At 42.2% G+C, this 23658-nt stretch overlaps 1 protein-coding gene across 2 annotated transcripts in view; it reads right to left on the reverse strand.

The window, feature by feature from the left end:
- Positions 1-2352: 2352 nt before the first annotated feature.
- The window catches only part of LOC127056581 (vascular endothelial growth factor receptor kdr-like), a 178444-nt gene continuing 157138 nt past the window's right edge, over positions 2353-23658 (reverse strand). For both annotated transcript variants that reach the window (XM_050964587.1, XM_050964586.1), the window contains exons 28-30: positions 22897-22975; positions 19424-19524; positions 2353-7906 (exon numbers count right to left, since the gene is read on the reverse strand). In XM_050964587.1, coding sequence (XP_050820544.1) covers positions 7702-7906; positions 19424-19524; positions 22897-22975 — 385 coding nt within the window. In that variant the 3' untranslated portion in view covers positions 2353-7701. The remainder of the gene's footprint in view (positions 7907-19423; positions 19525-22896; positions 22976-23658) is intronic.

Genomic DNA, 23658 nt, shown 5'->3' on the forward strand with positions numbered 1-23658 from the left:
TGCTCTAGGCTAAATAAAGCCAGATACTTTAAATGTGAGAAGTATTTTCTTTCAGTAACCTCTGAATGACATATTTATTGTTAAGACAAGATAGGTGGGTAATATATTTCATATTTATTTATTAATGTTTATTATTATTTAAATTGACCCTACTTGGGCTTTGAAACTGAGATCCCTCTTTCTAAAACCATGAGATGCTAACACTTGAACTAAAGAAGTAAGTCTGCTAGCTGGATGGAGTAGCAGACTGATTTTCTCTTATGTGGGCCAGCCACTAAAGGAGGCCAAAGAGTCAGATTCTCCTAGTATGGGTATTGTACATTTTTTTTTTTTTTTTTTACAGTGTGCTAGGTGCCTCTCATAACAGGTGATCTGATGTGATTCTACCTTGAGGCACTTACAAGCTAGTTAGGAACCGACAAAAATAAATGCATCCTTTTGAGTCTATGTGGGGGCCACCTCCTTTGTGTCACTTTGTGAAGAAAGTTCTACATACCGAGGAGATGTACAGCCCAGTTCAGGGACCAAGGACCAAGGACTTCTCTTTCATTGTATTCTGTTTCATGGAAGCAGAAGACAGTTTACTGGGAGAAGAGCTCAAATCCCTTTAGTCCTTGTCTTGTGCTTTACCCACAAGACTATTCTTCCTTAAGGCCAGTGCTGCCCCTTAGCATGTGCAGCCCCAGGCACGTGTTTCCTCTGTTGCTATCTGGAGCAGGCTCTGCCTAAGGCAAGGCAAAATCAGGCACCTTGCAAAAGTTTAGCTGCAGTCAACGCATAATACCAGGCAATCAATAAATTATGTTATGAGCTAAAAGTGAATCAAACCAAGTTAATTTTCTATATTTTCTTTCTGCCGTTTGATACATTAGCTTCATACAGGAGGAGGTTCTATATTGCCTAGCAAAATTACACATGAGTGATGCATTATATAAGCCACTAAAGCATTTCATAGTTTACAGTGGAAGAGTGTTCCTGCTCATTATGTGAATGAGAGGAGACTGCTGCATTTCGCATGACATGTATAATTTAGACACATTTAGTTCCAGGACTATTTGGAACAAGGGATGGAGAGAAACTTTAAAAGGTTCCAAGTGACCGAGTGCTCTGGAGTTTTCCAAACCCAACCGTCTAGTGCAAGACCATGCCAGCTTTTAAAGTGCACAAATAGAGAAATATCTCTGGAACACAATGGATTTCTAATTAAATCCTTTGTGTGGAAAAAGAAACAGAAATGAATCTTGGCCAGTCTGTCTGAAACGGGCAGATGTTCCTTAGCTGAAAAGCTATCAAAGATAGTTCAGCCAACAATCGTTAACCATACCACTGAAAATGGACAGGAGACATTAGAAGCTGTGAACGGAGGAATCTTACCAAATGTCAAGGCAAATGACCTCATGTCATTTGAAGCTTTTTCTTGAATGTTTATATGTATATATAAAGAAAAAGCTTCAAATGACATGAGGTCGTTTGCCCTGATGTTTGGTAAGATTTGTCTATATTTCACATCTTGTTTTTGTACATTTTAGAACCTGTCTGTAAGCTAGGTGTTCCAGATTCAGGAAAGAGCTCAGCATTTCAGTGGTCCAACTTCAGTTCAGCTGGGGAGTCAACTTTTGAGCGTCTTTGATGTTTGTTAGAAAATATGTATTTGAATTAGAGCTCTTTTGCAAAGCAGCTGTTTAAATGAAGGGAAAAACATCTTTGGGAAATGCTAAGCCATGTCTAAAGAAACCCCAAATGACACCATGTTCTGCAGTTGACATGAGCTCTTTGTCACACAGCCCAGTGTCACACATTTGAGTCTTGACGAGCAGACAGCCATGCAGCCATGTTCAGCAAAACTCGTAAGCCTGTGCTTAACTTTCAGTCCCACTGAAGTCAGTGAGGTTTAAACATGTGCTTAAGTGCTTTGGTGAATTAGGGGTCTTACTGAGGGGCATAGCTTCAATCCCACAAAGACTTAAGTTTAAGTATTTGAATAGTCCTATTGATTTGTTTGTAGGATCAGAGCCTTCGTGTCTATCGAGCTGTAGTTATCAGCTGCCAGTGTCTCTACCACACTGTGGTGTGATCATGTCAGATCTGTGGATTTATACTAGTGTGACTAAGATCAGAATCTGGCCAAGCATTTTCCCAGCATCATGAGCCTTTTAAGCAAATATGGCCGTTAGACATCTTTGAGCTGTTACAATGTGGCAGGTTTATGTCCTAACCTTTGAAGGCCATGAAGCAATTAATGCAAATTCCACTCCCTGTAAAACCTCTGAAAACACTGTTGCTTTATTTATGTATATTATGCTTCAAGGACAACTTCACACAAGACAACAGATGACACAAAGGAGTCCCGGGCTGTATAAATATAGAATCATTTTATTTTAATTTGGTTAATAGATACAATACAATTTTGATTACGTAAGAAAGCGGAGTTTTCAGTGCATACATTCTTCAGCCAGACAGGGACAGGGCACCCAGACATTTCATAGTGATTTGAGTAATACCATGGCACTTGCTTAGTTTATTTTCCTTAACTCCACAGTTATTGGGCTTTCCCAGCTTTCATTAACAGCTTTGAAAACTCAAGGTCTAAGGAAAAATGAATTGAATAATAAGGCTGAGCTGGCTCTTGTGAAACAGGATTATCAGGCAGGCAAAGATACTCTTTCGTTCCTGCATTCCATTCTAGTCTGTGTGAGTAACCATATCTTTTAAGGCATCATATTTGGTTGGCATGCCAGTGAGCTTTTGCAGTCCAGCCAGGAACTGGGACTTTTTGTTCTTCTACACAATATGGAAACAACACTTGGTACAAACAAACCAGAGCTGTGGTCAAACAAGGGAAATTCATACCTCCTCTCTTGTTCTCTCCTTCCAATTAATTTTAAGAAGGAGGCCCTGTGGTTGAGTTCAGAATTGCATAATCTCCTACAGATCCAGTGCTTTGTAGCATCCTATCTTGTTATGGACATTTTGCTGATGATGTTTCATCAGAAGCGTTTTATTCCATGACATTGCCCCATTGGGGCTTGGGAGCTAGAAACCATTAATCAAGACCACACCCTTGTAATTGTATTAAAAGCTGATAACACTTCCCAGGTAAGATGGGATGTGACAAGACAGTGCCACTGCTGAAGATGAAATGTTACTGAGAAGATTTATGTCTTAAGCTTTTGACTACCTGGTTACAGAGTAAAGTGCTAGCGAACACTCTCCACAATACACAGGAAGCAGAGAAGAAGTGATAAAGTGCCAGGGCCTTTTGACTGCCCAACAGAGTCACAAGAAAGAGCAGTGTTCACATTAGAGAGAGATCCAAACTGTGGTGTTTGGAGATATTTAGATTTGGTCCTCAGTATGGATCCAAATGTAACGGGGAGTCTAGATTTAATGTCCTCATTTGAGCCTACTACAGAGAAAGGCCTGAGCCATGAGATTTTCATTTTGATTGGAGGTGCCCTAGTACCCAGGGGAGGGGAGATGGGTCCAGTGTCTGAGTTTGGGCCCTCCAGCTGGTTAAGATAAAGTGAAAGAGGCAAAGAGTGATCAAAGCGTCTGAAGGAGACAGGAGAGACAAATAGATTTCAGCTATAAATCCACCAAATTTTAGCTTGCTGGAGAAGCTGGGTATTTAAATACCCAGAAGAGAAGAAACATATTTTGTTCAGGGACATGCTACCAGGACAGTTTCTGATAGAGATAAAAAAGACACAGTCCCCAAATCTAGCCAATGTAGGAAGTCTTAGGATGGGAAAAGGTTAAAGTTAAAGGTGAAAAAAAAAGAGACCTGTTTAGCTATCTAGTCAGTCCCCAGCACGTACAGGATACCTGGGCAATATCAGACTGAAACCAGCTGTACACTTGATCTTAGCCAAAAGGCAGAGAAGAAGCTACTGGGAGAAACCAGGAGGGAGGCTATACATGATCTGAACTTTCCATGAAATTAAGTATTAAGATACATGGATAGTAAGGAAAAGGAGGAACCAGGGAATATAGATGTCAAGAAACACCAGAATAATAAGATGGTTATGGACCCCAATGAGGTACTTATCCTCGGCCTCTTATCTGACCCCAGGGTTCATCAGGGGAGATTCTTGCCCCTGAATGGTCAGAGTCTCTTTCCCTGATACTTGGTGTTGCTAGGGAAAAACAGAAAGCGAAAGCACCATAAAAAGCCCAACAGGTTTACACTGATTAATAACAGTTGTCATTAAACTGAATCAGATTAGAAAGGCAGGTGACCAACTGCCCTCTGGAGTCAAATAGGAATCCCTGAGAAGTCTGAAAAATCAAACATTACATTACTTAGCAATTTGGCCTCCTCTCTTCCTCCTGCCAGTAGATCAGCCTTGAGTTAGACTAGAACCTGTGAAAATTCCTCCCTTTTACCTTGAGCTGCACTGCTGATGACTGCAGGAATGTTACAAGCCCACCAGATTCCTCTTGCTCCCTGTTTTCTAACTGAAGCTACGTAACAAAGGGAATAAAGGAGAGCCAAAGATGCTAACAGCCAAAAGGAGAGTCACTATAAACTCGAAATGGGAGGGGACTGTAAAGCAAGCCTGGCCCGCAAGCATTAGTGAAATGTTTAGTAAAGATACTTAACTCTGTTACGTCAGGGGGTCTCCATCTCTCTCTTGACTAAAATGTTACAAACATAATCATATAGAGGAATTGCTATATTTGCCTCTACTGGGTAAACTATATACACCAATGTAAGGAAAGAACAATAATTAAATTAAGGGAAGACAGGAAAGTACAAACAAAATATTAGTAAATAAAATACAAGACACATACATGAATAATACTTGTCAGGTAATAGTTCAGCTGGTTGCATTTACCATGAAGAAGAGAAGAAACTTCCACTCAAATAAAAGTTGAAAACACATTTGTCCAAACCTTGGTCATTTGCAGTTTTGTTCAGGACACTTCTTAAGTGCTTTGAGGCTGACATAAAGGAACCAAACCCTCCCACCCTCAGATAGGGGTTGTTGTCCTGGTTCTGATGAACTGGGCATCTGGCATGGCTAGCCCTAGATGTCTCCTGATCCTTGAATCACAGAGAGGTCCTCAATTTTTAGAGGCCCATCCATGGACCCAGTGATTAAGATGGGTATAATTTTGCAGATCTCAAGGAGAGTGCCCAGGCCTGCATTTCTGTGTTCTCATATGACATGAAAACAACTGTGATGGATGTTGGCTGAAAGCCGTAATAAGACTCTAGATGCAGTGCCCCCTTAACTACAGGCACTCCCTTGGTTCCACTTGGAACACAACCCCTGCATCCCTTTGGTTTCACAAAAGCCTCTGCAAATTGTGTTCTGAATAAAGGGGAAGGAAAAGATGCTGAGTTTTCTTGGAAGCAGCTAATTAGCACAGCAGTGTTTCCAATTTTATTTAAAAAATGGAAAGCACATTTATGTACTTGCAACTGTTATTTTTTCCCAAGGCCTCCTTATACTTAGGATTTGCAAGCAAAAGTTTTTTACACACTGTAATTTTCACAAGCTTGAGAGCAATGTACAACAGCAAAAACTGTCTCACATTGACACTGTTAATGCTAGACCAAGCAGAGTTATATATTAGAGACATTTTTTTTCCATTTGTCTTGTGAATAAATGATCTGCAAACCAAGTGCTTTATTATTTGACCAGCTCTACAGATGCTCAATTTAATATTCACTGAACAACTGATGAAAAGAGCTTTTTGTCACTCTTTAGATAAATTATTCCCCAATAGGCTTCTCTCATTATTTGACCAGCTCTAGTTAACACATAGTTATTACAATACAAAGAAGTGCAAAAATGACAATAAAGCAATTACAGACCATAACTTCCCAGCAGGTCAACTAGGAACAAGGGGGACTCATCCTTGTGAATTACTGCAGATTCCCTTTTTTAAATGGGCGCTTGCATGCTTTTTCCAGACGAATTCAGGAACTAAAGAGAACCATGATTACAATCTGAGGATCCCCCATTTCAAATGTTTTACCATTCACAGTTAAGAGGGTGCTGGGCTTGGGATTTTTGTTTTGTTTTTCTGTTTTCCCCTGTGATAATACCTGAGTCTTCTTTCATGCTTATTTCAATGTTATCAGGTCTACCTAGTAATTTGAAAATGATTCCAATGTTCTGAGAGCATTTGCTCTGTTTTCACTATGCTGGAGGAGTTAGGATCACATTGTTTGCCAGGTGCCTTTTCTTCTTTCGGTTTGTGATCATTTAAAAAGATCAATCCTCTCAAGGAAAGAGGTGATTGCTAATGCCAGGCCTAAGAAGGGAATGGAGGAGTTTCCTAGGCCTTGGAAAAGTCCCCAGGGAGAAAATTAATGTAAAGCTCCTTTTTCCAGGTTATAATTTAGGAGGTTACAGGCTTGACTGTCAATGAGCATCTTTCTCAGCCTTGCTTTAGACTTGAGACCCTAGATGCTTTACTCCTGCTAAATTTTTAATGTCAGCTGAGATTACTTCACAGTGCATTAAATTACAAGGATTACTTGCTTACTTGTGAGGTTGCTGCAAGGAGGAGATGGGTGTGCATGCTGGCAAACCTACAATTCCCCTGCTGTACATAGCATGTGGGGGGTGAGGGGCAGGTCACTTTGAATTTCTCATCTGTGTAGATCCATGATCCAGCCAGGCCTGACTGCAAAAAGCTTTGATTTACTTGCTTAGGGTATTACATACCACAGTAGCAAGGTGGTCAGGCTGCATGGGCTCCAGAAGTACAAACCTAAATGTCAGATTGCTCCTAGTGTGGTATAGGTTGGTATTCCAAAAATCAAACTGTTTGGCATCAGTAGTGGAATCTAGGGGAAGTGCTTTCTATAAAGATATGTGTCCAGAAGTTAAACAGAAAAATTGTGTTAAACTGTTGGTGTCCCAGTGGCATATGGCCTGCATTGAGTGCACACACATGGGAAAATGTATTTATCTAAATTTATAAAGTCCTTATCCAAAGACCTGCTGAACAATCATTATAAAATAATTCACTAAAATAAATTGTTGTTCCTACAAAGGAAAAACCTGGGGAAATAGATGAGCTGTGTAGTGTGCCCAGAATGCAACCAAATCCAGGCTTTCTACAGGTATTCCAGAGTACCCATGCTCTGTGTATGTTGTATGGTTTTAAGGACGGATCCCAGAAGATGTACAAACGCCATTAGAATACCAACCCTAAGCAAAACAATTTGGATATTTCAAATACATTTTGGGAGGGATAATGAGATTCCCCATGTTTTTAAAATAACGTACGCTTTCAAAATCCACATATCAGTGTTTGGGGCTACAGTTCTTAACTGATCCCCATACAGCATCTGAGCATATAATCCTTGCAGGGTCTACGTATGGCCAGCAGAATCAATACTGTGGCACCCATCTCCGTGACTCTTGTATGGAATCAGCAAAAAGGGATTGAAATACCTTGCACATCTGCAATTGCTACTGAGGAATCCAGTGTGGGGAGTAAGGAGTGGGGAGCAATTTTGGGCTGCAACTCCTATTTTTGATTCTGGTATGTTAACTAGATAAGCTGAAACATACCTTTTAAGGCAGCTGCTCTTTACGGGTTTCCATTCATAGCAGGGACACTCTCAGTTTCCTTCTCCTCTTTTTACCCTAGTCCTTTTAAACAGCCTGTACAAATGGTGGAGGCATGTGAGAATCCAGCATTGCTGAAAGAGATGCAGAGATTGAACTGGTCTGATTACACTGGAGGGGCAGAATAGTGGATGACGGAGTTGTAGTCGGGAGGTGGGCTGTGGCATTCCAGGTTTGGATCCATGGGCAGGAGGACTGAGTCTTCCAGGGTGAAGTCCATGGTGTCCTCATCAATCTGTACTGCTGGCTGGTATTTCACAATCTCATGCTCTGATAACATGGATTCTTTGCTCTTACTGACAGCTCGCTGCCTGTTTAAAACAAAGACAAACAATCCAATATTCAGACCCTTTCCTTATAAAGCTTTGCTCTTATCTGTCATTGGCCTAGTATCTGTCTTTTCAGGATCTCAAAATGCATTACTGAACTGATCCTCACAGCACCCCAGTCAGACAGGTAACTATTATCCCCATTTTACAGATGTGGGGACTGAGTTTATGACGTGCTCAAGGTCGCTCAGAGATTCAATAGCAGGGCCGGGAATAATACCTAGGGGTCCCTATACCCTATCTCTTTCACTCACCACGAACCACCCTCCAATGTACTGTATGTATCTTGGTTATAAATGCTCCTGTCATTGTTCAGGGAATGAGACATTTTGAAAGCAGAATCCTGATCTATGGTTTTTCTTTAAGTACAGTAAAAACTGGGATTAATGAATAATCTATGACACACTTCGATTTATAACAATGTGGAGAGCAAGAGTGCACTTTACGTTCATTGTAGAGCAAATCTCTCTCACACACATACCTTGTAACTTTTTAAAACTACAGAACAGTCTTTCAGCTAAGTTGCATGATGCCCAAACTAGTGTCCTGCAACTGGTGCTATTCAAGAGACATCGGTTTGATTCCCAGCTGCCTTCTTTTACTCTACAGCAGTAGTTCTCAACCTATTTACCATTGTGGGCCACATATGTGGCTCACAATGTGTTCTGTGGTCTGTATCCAATACTACCTGTATGGCCCTGAGGATGTCACATGGGCCACAGTTCTGTGCTGACTGGGCTGCAAGCAGCCCTGGGGCCACAGGTTGAGAACTACTGCTCTAGGTGATGATGTGGGGAAAGAAATAATTTAAGTTGCTAAATAGCAACCCCTATTGGTAGAACTAGGAGAACTCCAAAGGGAGTGTGGACCAGTCTTCATCAGATGCCATCACATGGTGGCTTTGAAGAGAGGCTTACTTGAACCCAAAAAAGGTAATTATATGCAACCTCATAAATAATATTTTGCTCATCTATAACATCTTCTACCTGAGGAAGTCAAAGCATCTCTGTGGAGGAGATTTGGATAATTCAGAAATGGTGGTGATAAAGATCCAGATCTGGAGGTGGTTCTCTGAAATTGTCCACTGTTGTTAGAACTCTATAACTAACTGATCTGAATCTCTTTGCAATAATCCATAATCACAAACTGACTCTGATCACGGCATTGCTTGTGTCTCACTTCAAAATGATTCCTGAACATGCTAGGGAGAGTATTAAATCAACCAGTTATATAGTGCTCAGACAGTAGGGAGAATACATATCATGCGTACATGTAAATACAGTAACTCCTTACTTAATGTTGCAGTTATGTTCCTGAAAAATGTGACTTTAAGCAAAAAGATTTTAAACAAATCTAATTTCCCCATAAGGATTAACATAAACGGGGGTGTTAGGTTCCAGGGAATTTTTTTTCACTAGACAAAAGACTATATGATACACACACACACACACACACACACACACACACAGAGTGTATGTTTTAAACAAACAATTTACTACTGTTCGCAGCTATGATGATTGTGAAGCTTGGTTGAGGTGGTGAAGTTAGAGGGTGGAAGAGGGTGGGCTATTTCCCAGGGGATGCCTTACTGCTAAATGATGAACTAGCACTCGGCTGAGCCCTCAAGGGTTAACACATGTTGTTAATGTAGCCTCACACTCTACAAGGCAGCACAAATGGAGGGAGGGGAGACAGCATGGCAGATAGAGACAGAGACACACATCCTGTGTGTGTGTGAGAGAGATGCACATTGCCCTTTTAAGTATGCTGACCGCACTCTAAGTACATTGCCTTTTTAAGTAGATCAGCAAGTTGAGACTGCAGCTGCTGGCAGCAAACGCCCTCCATCCTCAGCCCTGTCGTGTGCCTCTCCCCCCCAACTCTATGGAGATGGGGTAAGCAGGGGCAGGAGCAGGGGGGGCAGGGGACATTCTGACATTAGCACCTCTCTTCCCCTCCCAGTCCTGCACAGCAAGCAGGAAGCTCCTGGGAGCAGTCCAAGGCAGAGGGCAGGAGCAGCACATGGCAGTGGGGGGAGGGACAGCTGAACTGCCGGCAACTGATAGCCTGCTGGGCGACTGCCGCACAGGGAACTTAGGGGAACGGGGAGCTGATGGGGGGGCCACCAGCCCACCGTGGTTCCAAGCCTCAACCAGCTAGCTCCAATGGGCTGCTCTTTCTGCAAGCGGTGGACAAAGCAGGCGGCTGCCAACCAATGTTATAAGGGAGAATTGCACAACTTTAAACGAGCATGTTCCCTAATTGATCAGCAACGTAACAACGAAACAACATTAACTGGGAAGGCTTTAAGTGAGGAGTTACGGTAGTTACTTTCTAATGGCCTTGAACCAGAAACAGTCTTCCGAGAGGAGATTTGACTATTTATTATTATTTTATCTAGATTGCTGTAATGCATAGTGAGCCTAGTCATATTCCCGGGCCACGTTAAGTGCTAGATACAGTACAAACACAGAACAGGAAGAAAGTCCCTGGCCCAAAGATCTTACAATCCAAGCATAAGAGACAGGGCAACAGATACACACAACAAACAGAGGGACTGCAAGGAAACAATGAGATAAAACTGGTCAGTATGAAAAGCTCTGCTCACTGCACACCAGCTGTTTAATCACTGGTGCATGTTTTTGTAGGCATCGTGGTAGAGGAAAATATTGACTGCAGCATAATGAGTCAGCCTACCTCAGACCTAGCACTCCTTCCCATTTGCTAAACAGGGTACGGCTGATTGAGGGTGGAGGTGTGACCCTGCTTTATAGAATCATAGAAATGTAGGGCTGAAAGGGATGTGAAGAGGTTGAGGCAGGATTAAGTCAACTTAGAATGTCCCTGACAGGTGTTTGTCCAACCTGTTCTTAAAAACCTCCAATGATGAGGCTTCTACAACCTCCCTTGCAAGCCTACTCCAGAACTTAACTATTCTAGTTAGAAAGTTTTTCCTAATATCTAATCTAAATCTCCCTTGCTGCAAATTAAACCCATTACTTCTTGATCTACCTTCAGTGAACATGGAAAATAATTGATGACCATCCTCTTTATAACAACCCTTAACATATTTGGAGACTGTTCTCAGGTCCTCTTCTGTCTTCTTTTCTCAAGTCTCAACATGCTGTCTTTTTTAACCTTTCCTCACAGGTCAGGTTTCCTGAGACTTTTTTATAATTTTTGTTTCTCTCCTCTGGACTCGTTCCAGTTTGTCCACAGCTTTCTTAAAGTGTGGCACCTAGAACAGGACAGAGTACTCCTGCTGAGGCCTCACCAGTGCCAGGTAGAGTGGAACCGTTACTGCCTGTCTCACATATGGTTTTCCTGCCAGTACACCCCTAGTATGACATTAGCCTTTTTCGCAACTGCATCACCTTGTTGGCTCACATTCAACCTTTTCCGCAGCTGAGCAGATTTCACCACTGTTTTCCCACTTAAGTGTTTATGCTCTAGAACACTTGGTTGAAAACCAGATCAGCAGGAGATTCAGTTGGTGCAATGATTAGGTCACTAGTGGAGGACTTGGGGGACCTGGGTTTAAGTCCCTATTGTGCCCAACATTTCCTGTGTAACATTGAGTTCAGTTCCCTATCTAGTAAAAATTGAGATAATTGTACTTCCGTGCTTCACAGGCTGAATTCATTAAAACTTGTAAGGTCTCTTCTTGTACTATGGTAATGGAGACTATTTAAATATCTAAGATAGCTAGACGTAGCCCAGACTTAACAGGGAGGTTGCTCCTGGGGACAGCAGACTCATAATATTCCTATTTTTCATTCCTTGTTGTCCTCATTCTTCCTGTGCATTTGTTGCCTTCCCTCACTGGTTTCAGGACAGAAAATGTCTTTTTTTTCCAGAAAGGGAGCTAATGTCGCTCAATAAGTTCTGGTACGATAACCTTAGACTATCTGGTCTCTGGCCTTGGAATCCTGAGCCTGGAATTGAAGTTCACTGCGAGCTGCAGATGTTACCAGCCTGGCTAGTAGAATTAGTATTGGTGTTTTCATTGTAAATGTTAATTGTTCTGGAGAGGTGGAGGCAGGCATGTCTAGTGTATTGTATTGGCTCAGGTAATGTATCGTTTTATGTGTATGTGCATCAGCCAGTTTATAATGGTCACTTTTGAGTCATTCAGTCTTGTAATTCTCCATTGTTTGGGGAGTTTTGTGTGTGTGTTAGATGATACTTTGCATATGCCAATCCAAAAAGTCATTCCAAGTCAGTAGCACTTGAGATGTTGAGCCAAATTCAGCCATCATATGAACTGGTGCAACTGCCTTCGACTTCAGTGGGAGATGCGCCATTTTACAGCAGGGCCTATTTTGGTCCAATGTGGTTTTCCTCCCCAAAATGTAAGTACCTCCTGCTCAAACCCAAGACAGGAAAATGAAACCATGATTCCTGCATGTTGATGCAGAAATATAACCACTAGATGCTTCTTGCATCTCTTCAATAAACTCCAGTTCTGAGACTTCCATGGTACAGAGAAGTAAACTGTGCAGGCAAACTCCACTGTGCTGGCCTCTTAGATCTGGATTAGAAGTTGAACTCTACTCACTTCAGCCTCTCATGGCTGAAATAAACTATAACCCTGAGAGTACCAGCAATGTGACAGTCTGTTATTATCAAAATCTAAATTCTCTTCTTTCTCATTGTCCAGAGGAAAACACCAGTGGGAATTTCTTCAAAATGCCATACACTTGGTAGCTTTTCCGTCCCCTCTCGTTAGATAGATTCTCCCTCTGGAATAAGCGGCAAAACTGTCTCTCTGCTCTACTGCTTATTTATGTACTTTTCTTTTATTACCTAGCCCTGTTGACTCTTGTCAGCTGACTCCACAGACATTAAAGTCGTCAATGGAGACAAGGAGAAGCTCGAAAGTATCTGTTTAACTTGGCCCTGGGCCTGTGTGCCTTGGAGTGCCAGATAAAAGAAATTTTATCGGGGTTTAGTTTGGCCACACAATGAGAAACTTTCAGACCCTTGTTGGCTTCCACCAAGTGTTCTCCTTGTGTTTCTGTCCCCTCTAGGGCAGATGACTACTCTGGGAATGGCTCGTCTGTCACCTAAATCACACTGATGTTTGAAGAGAGACTTGAACAGTGACATTTAATATTTGCTCCCAAGCCAGAGAGATGACGAGTTTGATCCAAAGTGACTTCTGTGATTAACCGTCTATGGCAAATTGAAATGCAATTAACTTTCAAAAATGTTCCTTTCATGCAAAATGTATGTCCTAAATTAAAACAATCCAGAGGTCTTTACATTTTACCTTTTAATGCTCTAGAATTGTCAGTAAATATAGTCTTTTCTTGCTCAGCAGCAGGGAAATGTACATATGCTTGGAATATATATCGCAGTGGTAAGCTGCAGCTTCCTTGTTCTAACTGTCCTTGAAATCTCATTTGCTACATAGAAACTGCCACATAGGATCAGACAGTTGGTCCATCTAGTCTGGCATTCTGCCTTCAGCAGTGGCCAGTACCCAATGCTTCAGAGGAAAGCAAAAGCCCTCTTATAATTACGCTCCTAGTCAATTGTGCAATGTTGCATAGGAGGGAAAAATCCTTCCTGAGTCACACAGGTGAATAGTTTAAGGCCCAGTACATGATGAGATTCAATTGCCCATAGTATTATGTAGGTACGAATGTTAATAATGGCTCATACAATGACCTAATCCTGTTAAAATCCAGCCACAGTATTTACCTCAGTGAATTCCACAGGTTGATCTTCTGCTGCCTAAAGAAGTATTTTCCTTTATTGATTCTGCCTTCACTAACCTTTACTTTTAAATTACCTCTCCTCATATGAAAGGAGAGAGTAGAAAGAAGGAGCTGGTTCGTTTTCACTATGCCGTTCATAATACTGAATGTCTCAATCAAATCCAGGGGATTATATGTGTGGGGAGGGTGAGTTTCACCTAAAATACATTTTGAAATTGGCCCAAGACAGTAACATCTTATACAGGGACCAATGCAAAAATCCTTGAATTTGTGCCTGCAGGAATTTGTAACATTTGGGGGGGAAGAAATCTGAACATTGCAATTTCCACACTCAGAACACACGAAAAATGCCACTTTTGTCAGGTGCAAGTTTGTATTCAGTGCTAGTTGGGGAAACTCCTGGTTCACACTCATGTGATACACTTGTGAGACTGTGCCTACCTCACATTACACTCTCAGTTCTGGGCTCCTCTGCACCAGGAAGATGGCTACAAACTGGAGAGGTTTCAGTGTAGAGCAACAAAAATGATTAAGGCACTGGAACAATTAATTTATGAAGGAAGATTAGAAGAAAGCAAATATAGAGCTTGGCTAACCAGTGACTCGGGGGACATGCTAATCACCTACAAGTCTTTGCCTTCAGGCTTTCTTTCTACAGTGCCCATACCCTGGTGCCTAAGCCGTCTTTGTAAATTGTAAATACCAACAGAGGGAGTTGATAGGTTTGGACCAAGTATGTATAATTACAGGCCTGTCTACTCTATTAGTAGAAACTTGTCAGAGGACCATACTACAAAACACTTGTGTCCCATCCCAATTACAATACAGTTAAAATTTGTAGAGAGGATGGGAGCTTAATGAGATTAATACTAGGTCATATGACTTGACAAAAGACTTGAATAAGTCTAGTTTAGCTTGGTAATGTGACATGGTTAAAATATGGTTAGGTCCCTCCACACTGCAGATTTTTACTATATTCTACCTGGGTTTCCTATCATGGTGAAGACGGGCCTTGAAAGTAGTGGGATGAAATGAAGCAAAGGAAAATTTAAGTTGAATATCAGGAAATGTTTCCTAACAGTGAATGTATTAGGTTGGGCAGGGAGGTGGGGGAGGCTGTGCAGAATATACCATAAGGGACAGTCTTGCGTTAGCTACAGGGAAGTGGACTAGATGACTTAATAGGTCTCTTCCATCTCACTCTTCTGTGAACCATTGATTCTCGCTTGAAGGTAAATAACTATTAAAACATCTCAAGAACTGGAAGCTCATTACTGGGGCTGTTTATTTTTTTGTAAGAGGGAGTCGGTTTCTAATGGCCTAAAGCTCAGTTAGGAATGCATGAGTGAGGATTGTAAGAGATTTCTTAGGGGCAGGAGACAACAGAGCTCTAAATAAGTGAGGACTCCCCAGGCTTCAGGTAGAACACTCCTTCCCAGTGCTGTGGAGCTGCTCACCTTGCTCTACCCAAGCACTTAGTCTTAACCAGGTAGGTCTCTCTGGCCCTGAAAAATCCTGGATGTGATCAGAGGCCTTGTTCAAGGAAAGACAAGTAACTGAGCTATGCAGTGGCAAGTCTACCAATTTGTGCCTGATGCTTATCTCTTGTAATAATAATGAGAAGTCAACTGTGGAGCCGTCTGATAGCTTTTATAGGGACGTATGGAGACACTTTTCCAGAGTAATAGTAGGTATTATGCTTGATCTTAGCTCTATTTCATTGAAAAAATACCAGAGGCTTTAATCACTAAAGTTGTTTTTTCTCTAATAGTTGTGAGTCTGATTCAGAATTTGCGTCGACGAATCTGCAGTGAGTACTGTGCAGTAGAAATCCAATACTGCTTTCCTTCTGGCAGGATCAATATGTCACTGGTCAAGTGGCAGAGGAACTTGAAGCGTTACGGTTAAAAATTCATTCTTTTGAACCATTCACAAGGTACTTATATATAGGCTGGACAATAACCAAATGCAAAACAAAGCTAAAAGGGAGCCACAAAAGGACCAATTCACCACTGGAATAAGTGATTGCAGCTGTTTTGGCGTCAGTGGAGTTGTGCCTGATTATGCCAGTGATGAATTTGGCCCAATCATCTCAAATATACAATCAACCCAAATGAAAAACTCTGGCACAGGTTCCCCCACACCCAGGATGGTCAATTCCCACTGAACACAAGGAATAGAGGGCTGAGAGGCAGTGCAGCATACCATAATGAGCACAGGAACCAAGAATACATTAGTTCTAGGGACTCTTGCCACTGCATCACTGTGTGACCTTGGACAAATTACTTAAGCCAAAATTTTCACTGATTCTGAGTGCTGCAAATTTTGGACAGACACAGTCTGGGTCCTTGTGCTAGGTGCTGTACAAACATAGAGATAGGTATAGTCACTACCCCCAAGAACATATGTACTAGTAACAAAAAGAAAAGTCTTCAGCTGTAATCATATACATCAGCCTGGAGCAACCCTATCTCCAACCTCTATTCGCTTGAAAACAGGATGTAGCAATAGGAATTCTGACTGACCCTTCTGAGCCACTTTCTCTGGGTGAGTAGTGACCGCAGAGCATGGAAGATCCCAGGGCTGTATATGAAAGCCTTAGTTGTGCAGCTGTGTCTCTAAGGCTACATCTACACTACAAGCTACGGGTGTGATTCCCAGGTCAACGAGAGCTATCCTGAGTATATATAGTAGTGTAGCCATGGTAGCATGGGCGACAGCAGTGCTGTCTTAGCCATGCCGACTATGTACCCACAGGGTTTGGAAGAGTTTGTCCTCAGCTCAGCTAAGCTGTGCTGCTGCTGCCTGTGCTACCAAGACTACACGACTATTCATACTTAAGCTAGTTCTCATTGAGCTAGCGTGACTGTGTTTACGCGAGCTGGGAATCACATCCCCAGCCTGGAGTGTAGATGTGGCCTAAGGGTCACCTTTTCCTACAGTCTTTCCCCAGACACATCATATCTGAACAGGAACGCTAGATGCTGCCAAGCGTGATTGTTTGGTTTGAATCCTGTGCACTGAGATTGCCTTAGACCCAATCCGGCTCGGGCAAAGGCACAGTCCTCAGCGACGTGAACTGGAAGCTGCTCTCGGTGTCTGCAGCACATCAGCTGAGACCCAGTCAGTTGGTGTCAGGGTGCTCAGCCAAGATTAGCCTGAATAATTGTTTCAGAGCAACCGAGCATAATTAGATCAGACAAAAAAAAAAACCCAAACAAACCCCACACCCAAGCAAAAGCCAAGCCTACTATAGATCTTCATAATAACTTGATTAAAGAGTCTCCAAGAGGATTTTAAAGCAGTGCTTGGTGCTGGCATGTTAATGTTACAAGATAAAACCTGACACACTATCCTCATCGTGATGTCCTACACTTCCTCAAATGCTGATTTAGATGCAGTCTCTCTTTTGCTCTCATAAAGCCAACGTAAAGTGCTTCTGACTTCAGAAATAGTTATTACTTGTCTAACATGATTCCCAGGCCCAAGGTATCAGATTCAGCCTCAGTAAACTCTTGACACCAGCAAGGAGTGCTGCCAACTTTTCAACTTGACAGAGCAAGCGAATGCAAGACAAATAAACAGTGAGATTTCGGCAAAAAATAATAAATGCAGCCACCCTGGTTTAGAAAACATGCTAAGCCTTTGAAAGCTTTTGGGTAGAAGAGGATGACTGTTTCAAATTGGTCCAGGGTAAATGTTTTTAATAGAGAGAGATACACAATTAACAAGGGTGACATTATCTCCCCAGCTAAACTAACACTCTTCTCTGACCTCTCCAAGCCATTTGGAGAATATTACAAGTGCTTCTCAGGGATGTTTTTCAAGTTACGGGAGTGTGAGATCAAGGCATGACATGTCCTGAAATGAAAGGACGCCAAGACCTTCCATAATTAATATCTAAATGAATATATCACTTGGGCCAGAGAGATTCTGCAAGATGGTTTCAAAAAAGAGTCTGGCAAAAGGGTCTTCTCAGCTGGGGTGAACTGAATGGAAAAACAGGCCAAGGACAAACACTCCTCTGTCTGCCATGAGATTGCTGTAGTCCTGAAAATGAGGTGGGGATGGATGCTGCTTGCTGCAGGCCTTGGCTCTAGATTAGATTTCTATTCAAATGCCCATGTGTGGACTGGCTGGCACAGGAAGTACCAGGTGTACAGTTATGAATAGAATACCCCAAAAGATATGGATTTAGAAGACCAGATTTCCAGCTTGGGATATTTAATAGGAGCATATATTAAATGAAGTCAATGGAATTAAACCAACTGACACTAACTCAGGATCTGGTCCCGTGTTCAAAGTTTTATTTGAGGCTTGAACCTCTACAGAGCTGAGCTGGAAATCTCACAAGAACAAACTCACTCCTGGGGTATCTAGTGTGTCTGCTTCGGAATGGCAATGCCATTATAGAGCAGCATGGCATGTGGGAATTTAGTGCTTCTGCTGAAAACCTGAAGGGACAGTAAAGAAAAATCCACCAGCTGCTCATCTGAACACTTCTGAATCTCAGAAACAAAGAAGGTTCATTCAGACATGATTCTAAAAAATGGGCAAATATCATCAGGGGAGGGAGGGTGTTTTATTTGAATCAGTGTACCCACCCCTAGTGTGCATGTAGGCAAAGAACTTTGTGAGGATGCCTGCTGTCCTTAATTCTCCCACCGTCCTGCAGAATGAATTCTGCTGAACACACTGAGTTCCTTTCCTGCAGGACAAGTGGAATTTGAAAGCTTACCTCAGTTCAGCAAGAATAACATGAGCCTGCTCTGTAACTTTTATCACATATCACAGACTGAGTCTACTCCCCCAGACGATAATGGGGAATTCATGGAGCGCAAGTGTGAAAAGCCAAGGCAAGCTTCCATCACCCTTCCTCTCTGTCTGTCAGGAGCAAGTCAGTAGCCTCTCTCAAGTACTGACTTGCGCTCTGATTGTGCACACTCCGAAATGAGCCTGCTAATGCTATACAGAAGCAGTGCAAACTTCTCCCAATATACCAAACCTCACAAAGAAGGTCAACTGTGTTCTGTAGGGAATTGTGGAAAATACCATTGTGGAAAAGCCATGTTGAATTTAACAAGAAGCAGCCAAGTCAACAGGGTTCTAAATGTCTTAGATACTACGGTGATAGGTCTTACAGAAAACTCCAAGCAGTTTGGTTGAAATTTATTGTAAATTCCTAACTAACTGAACAGAGAATGAGATCCTTCCCATAGATTCTTTTGAAGAACTCTGTAGCAGAAATACTATTCTCTATGTTTGCCACTTGCATCCTATTTGTGGGTCTTAGGGGTTAGACCCTGAAACAAGCCAACTTTATTTGAAAGTCTGACCCCTCTTTGAATATGATGATTCAAAAACATGAGGCAGCTTCTCCTTTGGAAAAAGAGTTAATTTGATTGGTGGTGCATCCTGTGCTGAGGTTGATGAAATTGGTTTTAGTGCTTTATCAAACTAATTAACGTTCACACTGTGTGCAGAGAAACACATGTATGAAACTCATCTAGAGGAACAGCCTTCCTTTCAGAAGTCTGGGATTGTGTTTTATATGCAAACTGGTACCTCTTTTCTCTATGCTGTGACCAAAACTGAACTGTGCCTCTTCATTTTGAAATGTATTAACCATCCTCTTTCTGTTGTAATCATGAAGCCCAGAGCTGCTGGTGCTGCAGACTAACTGTGTTCCATTTGGAATCAGAAACTTTTTTTTTTTTTTGTACAATCTTTTCTGGGCAGGACATCGACTCCAAAGAAATGTTCCCAAAGTACTCACGCTAGAGCCATAATCCCATAAGGCCAGGAGCGGATTTCCAGCCTCTTCAGGCTTTTCATCTCATCAGATGTCAGCACCATCCCGCTATCTGACTCGCTTTCCTGTACAGCGAAAGGAACAGGACATCAGTAACATGGTAACTGAAAAGACAGCGCTGCAGCCCTCTCGGATTGACAGCAAGGGGGAAAACGCGTGATGGAGAATTTGTACTGGGCAGCAATTAAAGCCACTGGAGAAGGAAGAGCAAAGGGGCCAATTCAAACACCAAGTTCCAGCTGGAGTCTATTCTTCTCTCATTTACTCTTCTGAAGCATTTTTTGTGATAGGGGCCAGACTTTCAGTCCTACAGGCTGAATTCCCTCATTTGTCCACAGAGCAGGTAAAGCCCAGGCAGAAGCAGTGCAAGGTTTCCTCATCCCTGGAGAGGCCGCCACTAGGTAGGGTGACCAGACAGCAAGTGTGAAAAATCAGGACAGGGAGCGGGGGGTAATAGGCACCTATATAAGACAAAGACCTAAATATCAGGACTGTCCCTATAAAATTGGGACATCTGGTCACCCTACCACGAGGTGGGGTTGAGGCTCCAAGGCCAGTTCAGTTACTGGCCTCTCAGGCACTGACTGCCAACAGGGAAGCCATTTGTAGTGGTGATTATTATTATTATTATTTTCAGGTACACAGTAGTGTACCAGGAGCTGGAGTGAGACCTACCAACTCATTCCACACACAGCACCAAAGAGTCTTCAGATGGGCATTTGCCAAGGTGGGTTGGACTCAAATCAACAACCTACAGCGCTAACGCTCTGTATTATGGCCCCCATTCAGCAAAAGCACTGGCACACATACTTTAAAAACTCACCTCTATGCAGAAAAGCACTTAAAAACACACACAACTTTCAGCTCTTCCATAACGCCCACTGATTTGGAAGTTAAACCCATGTTTGTGTGCTTTGTTAAATTGGGGCCTATGTTACCATTCCGCTTAGCCATCTGGGCCCCTTGGTACTTTTTGTTTAGTCTTTGAAAATTTGCCTTGTTTTTATAGAGTTAAAAATGTTATTGATCATTTTTCAAAAGGCCATAAAATGCAGTGATATGCACAGGGCTCAAATAATGTATACAGACGGAAAGACATTAATAGTGAGGGAAGACTGTGTCAAATAAAAGAAAGCAAACATAAATGATGATTCTTCTCTCTTATTTTGGCTTTCTGGTATTTTAAAGAGAAATTCTACATACACATATCACAACAAGAAGCTTTTTGCCATTTTAAACTTGAAATCTGTTATTAAACATGATGTAGGGGTACCTGCTAGATTGTGGAGCTGAAATCTGAATGAAGGTTTATAAAGTGCACATCCATTTATAGGTCTCATGAGTTAAACACTATCTTAAATATCTTCTAGAATTGCTCTCCCTATTAGAAACACTTCTTACTGAACTAAAGAAAACATAAGTGTGGTACCAGATTAGACCACACAAACTCCTTGCAAGGAATATGGCACGGTAAACATATCTTGCAGGGCTCCTTCTTTGTACTCAAGTGGACAAAAAAAAATCTTTCCTCTGTCCCGCAGAGTTGTGATGTTTAGGTCTAAAAGATAAAGTGGTGTTAAAATAAAAGGGAGAGGGCTCTGATTCAAAAGTTATGATTGTTAATTTTTATTAGTTTTTATTATCAACACTAAGCTTATGTCTAGAGGCCATGAATAGGGGCAATTTGCCATCGCGCTAGGTGCAGCACAAATTGACAGGTAGACATGGTCCCTGTTCCAAATAACTACAAAAATTTTAAATGAAAACAGGTTTTTTTTGGAGGGGGGTGGGGATCCTTTACAACTTAAATACTCCCCTTCAGTGCTGGAAAGTGGCATCAACAGCAGCTGTGCTGTGCACCAGAACCAAAAAGGGAAACTAACTAGAAATAGGAATGAAACTGTGATCAGTCTTATTTCAGCATGCAATCTGAGTGAAGTGGAAAAGTGAACAAGTGGCATAAAGAGTGAACAGAAAATCAGATTGTTCTCAGGGGGTAGTAACACAAGTCAGAAAACATGCTTTTTTTTTTTTTTTAACTATATGGGGTGAAATCCCAGCCCCACTGAAATCAGTGCAAGGATTTCACTCCAGGTTTATGTTTTAACAATAAGTGACCCCATAATTTATTTCTCAACCACATATTTATCTGAATTGCTGCTTTCATAGTATCTTTAAATGACTACAAGAAAACTAATAAAAAAATTACAAATAACAATCACTATTGCAGGACAGGTGTGGTTGTGTACTTTGAACTATTTGAAATACTGACCTAATCAGTATTAATTCCTTTGGCATTTAATATACTGGCACTAATCCTTGTGCACTCAGAAGTAAAGCGGATGACACAAGGGCTATACTTATCTAAGATACCCATTGCAATACCACTTTAACTCTGCCATTATTTTAATGTCATCCTCTTTCCTGTATGTAGGAAAAATATTACCACCGAATATGTACTGATTTTAGAAATGCCCCTTATGAGAAGATCTTTTGGAAGAGGGATGCAGATGCAGGCAGTTGGTCACCTATTTGTGATAGCTGTCTGTCCAGTGAAAGTACTTGTGTTATACAGGGAGACAGATCTCTATCCCTGAAGAGGGAGCATACAGCGGTTAGCGGGAATTCGTACCCTACAGATCCCTAAGATGGTGGAATAGGGATGGAGGTCTAGAAACTGAATATGGCAAAGGAATAGGAAATAACAGGCAACAGTTCTGCACTGGCAAGAGGATGGACTAGAGATCTGCTTTCTAGGCTAAACTGCAGTTGGACACCTCACCCTTCCTAGCAGAGAGATATTCATCAATTGGAGAAGAAACTCCCTGCACAGGGGACCATGCAGGCTGGGGAAAGCGAGCGAGCGTGAGAGCACTCCCCACCTGAGAGAGCATATGGGCCATAGGGAGAGACAAAAATGTGTGCATCCTCCCTGACATTTACTTGCTCCACAGCCTATGGGTGTTCACCCTCTCCCTCAGTCAGATGGTTTCCTGAGGGCTTCTTGCTGTGGAGTTTTTGAGCAGCCAGGGGCTGCCCCATGGTGCCAGTGGCTCTGGCTTTAAGGCAGGAAGCATGGCGAGAGATGATACTGAAGTTCTCAAGGAGCTGATCTACAAAAGAAGCTCCTGAGTTATTTTATACAGAAGGAGAAGAGAGACAACTAGATGCTTTATCATTGTGACCCCAGGAGAGGCCACATGAAGTTCCTGGCACTGAGCAGAGCTGAAATAATCATGCTTTTAGCCTCCATTTGAATTGCTTCATGAAACAAAGTGCAGGATCCCATTTGCTCTCCTGGATCCAGGGCCAAATCCCCCTTGGGGTTTCTGTCCCCTCTCCCAGAATGAAGCGCACACATGCTCCAGAAACTCTTTCTGGCCCTGATGACAGCAGGCCTGCAAACCTGCTTGAAGAGGAATGTTCACTTCGCTTACCTCATTCATCACTTTCTGCTTCTCCACTGGCACCTCATCAAATGTCTTCACACTCAGTGGTCTCTTCTTACTGTTATTACTGGAAAGGAAAAGGGTGAGAGATCAGTGCGCAACCATTCATGATAACCCTGTAACTTTCCTTTTTTCCCAAGTGACTGCTGACCGGGCTCTGTAGCTCAAACAATGTCCCTGATCCAAAGTGCATCAGATTTTCTTCTACATCTTGTAACTAGTTAATCGGGCCCTAACAAGCAGCATCCATATATGAGTTATAAAATGAGACCCCCACCCTGGAGCTGCTGACAAAATCCACACTACCAGGACTTCAGATAAAAAGGGACAGTTACATGGACAACCCATAGTGTTTTAAGTTACAGGATAAGGGCTAGGTTCTGGATTCTCTTGGCCTACCAGGGGAAAGTCATATGGCCAAACACCACCATCATTAGCAGCCATCACAAAGGACAGGACAGGGATGTATACATGTCCCCTGCCTTTCCTGATCCTTCCCTTTCTGTTCGGATAGCAGACCATGGTCAATGCTGGTGGGAGCGCAAGTTGCACCACCTTAAGTGCTGTAGCAGTTGCCACTCCTGTGTGCACTTCCACAGCACCCAGCAAGGCGTGCCAGCTGTCTGTCTCCTCCACACACAAATTGCAGCCAGTCCTAGCCATTCTGCATCCAACAGGACAGTGGCTTCTAAAGCCGCTATCCAATTCCTAGATTTTATTTTTATTTAACCTACCTAAATGCAAAACATC

This window comes from Gopherus flavomarginatus, chromosome 8 (genome assembly GCF_025201925.1).
Source record: "Gopherus flavomarginatus isolate rGopFla2 chromosome 8, rGopFla2.mat.asm, whole genome shotgun sequence".
Lineage (NCBI taxonomy): Eukaryota > Metazoa > Chordata > Testudines > Testudinidae > Gopherus > Gopherus flavomarginatus.